This window comes from Helobdella robusta, assembly GCF_000326865.2.
Source record: "Helobdella robusta unplaced genomic scaffold HELROscaffold_167, whole genome shotgun sequence".
Taxonomy (NCBI): Eukaryota; Metazoa; Annelida; class Clitellata; order Rhynchobdellida; family Glossiphoniidae; genus Helobdella; species Helobdella robusta.
In genome coordinates this window covers 14,854-17,231 of record NW_008703930.1, presented here as the reverse complement: position 1 = coordinate 17,231, position 2,378 = coordinate 14,854, and the positions used below count along the sequence as shown (strand labels likewise).

Genomic DNA, 2,378 nt, shown 5'->3' with positions numbered 1-2,378 from the left:
TTAAGAACCAACTTCTGAAATTTTTTCATTGAAAGGACATTCAGACGCCCGCCACAGATGCAATCCGTGTAGTGCGGCTGATTGTTCGCGAGCCTTAACATCGATGAGCGTCTGTTTTTTAATGACGCAATGTGGGCAAAACATGAGATAAAGACAAGAAACAAAGTTAAAACAAACTTGTAAATAATAGTAATAGTAAAAATGAATAATGTTGCTCGTGTTATTATTATTATTATTTTAAAATTATTAACACTCCAGTAATAAATTAAATTTAAATTATAGATGTAATGATAATAAATATAAAATTGTTGATAAACAAATAAACCACCAATTGGAAGATGTGAGCATTGAAGACACAGGAAATTACACGTGCGACGTACATGGACCACAGAATGCACTGCTCGGATCGGTGAGCCACCTTATCTACGTTAAAGGTGGGTAGGTTTGTTAGTCTGTATGTGTGCGTCTGTGTGTTTTTTGTTTGTGCTTGCATAAGTGTTTGTTTTGTTGTTTGTTAGTGTTTGTTTGCGCATATGTTTGTTTGTATTTGTGTGATCGCTTTTGTGTTGCATGGATGCTAGCTTCGTGTGAAAAATACTTGAACACGAATAAATGAATAAAATGAAATTTTTATACCATGGCATCCTAAAAAAGTGATAGTCTTTTTAGATTATTTTTTCAATTGTTCATGAAATATTAAGCAGTTTTCATAAGCAAAATGTGAATGTGATCACTCTTCTTGTAAACAAAAAGTGTTACTAACTAAAGCAATTGTTTCTGAAAGGATGCAGAGCGTACACGAGGCGTCATTGTCCCTACGACTCCCGCACACACATCAGTGCTCATTGAGTTAGACAACTGCAACAAACATACATTCTTATCGACTGTATTGACTTGCAAAACACTTCGGCGTTTTTGTTGTTGTTGATTTTATATTGTGTTGTGGTCTCCATATACGGTCTATTGTTGGTTTATATATATATAACCTTAGGGGCACGTGAAGCTTGACTATATATATATATATAGTTAGTTATATATATATGGTAAATATGGTTATATATATATATATATATATATATATATATATATATATATGTATATGTGTGTGTGTGTGTGGTGTGTGTTTCTGCGTGTGTGTGTGTGTGTGTCTGTGTTTAGAAAAATGATAAATGATTGATATTTTGCATGAACATATTTTTATTGTTTTGTGCCAACAAAACCCGTTGAAATCAAGTTTTCTTTTAACTTACCAAAAAAAGGTCCAACGCATGAAAATATCCCTTTCAGAGTTCACTACATGCAAAGCATTTTTCTAACAATTTAAGATCTTCCGCCAGTGACTACCAAGACGTCACATCTGCAGATGTTTGCTGTTGATGATACTTTTGAAGATTTGTTTTTCACGTTTTTCTTTCATGTACATGCATATATATATATATATATATATATACATACATACATACATACATACATACAAAAAATTAAGAAATATCTTGAAAAAAAATATTAACTCTATCGTAATTCATCTTCTATCTTTTTCTTTTTCTCCTCTTTTTTTCTGTTAATTAACTATATTATTCTTTCGGCATTTTCTTAAAATTTCTTAGGTTTTTTTTGACGGTTTACGTTCACAGTGCATTCATTGTTCGTGCACTCTTGCTGGTCTTGTATTGAATGGTGTCGTATCGCCTATTTTACCTGTTGTTTATTAAATACAGATTTCATTTTCACGTTTTTGCGTTTCATTGTTTATAATTTTTTTGGTTAATATTCCTTAGTATCCATTGTATTTATAACTATTTTATCTTATTTCCATAATTGTCCTTGTTTTTCTCTATAGCTAGTTCAAAGCGCTTCGTTCACCAAAGCAAACCCTCAAAAAAAAAAATAAAATATATACATACATACATATAAATAAATAATATAATGATAATAAAAAATAAAATAAAATCGAAGTTTTTTTATACCACATTTCCATTTTGTTTGTTGCTTTCATGAAGTGGTATCAGTCCTTCATACCACATTCCCATTTTGTTATCAAGTGGTATTTGTCTTTTATACCACAACCCCATCTGGTTCGCTCTTTCAATCAAGTGGTATCCGTTTTTATACCACATTTCCATTTTGCCCTCATCAAGTGGTAGTCGTCTTTTATACCACATTTCCATTTTGTTTGTTGCCGTCACCAAGTGGTATCCGTCCTTTTTACCACTGTTTGTTTTCGTTACCTCTATGTTGTTTGATTTTAACTTGGTTTTAACTACGCCAATAATTGAATTGGCTTGACTTGTTAACCTTGGTTGAACCATTCCGTTCAGGCGCTCCATTCTGCACTATGCCTTGTAGTCAAGCATCTGGCTCAGGTCTTACCCGTTGCC

General features: G+C 32.3%; 1 protein-coding gene across 1 annotated transcript; it reads right to left on the bottom strand.

The window, feature by feature from the left end:
• Nucleotides 1-2,123, bottom strand: HELRODRAFT_184115 (hypothetical protein; the record flags this gene model as incomplete). The annotated part of the gene is made up of 4 exons (XM_009015819.1): nt 1-111; nt 326-466; nt 799-904; nt 2,020-2,123. 4 exons carry the CDS (start codon nt 2,121-2,123, stop codon nt 1-3), a joined length of 462 nt encoding a protein of 153 aa, XP_009014067.1.
• Between the last annotated feature and the right edge of the window lie 255 nt (nt 2,124-2,378).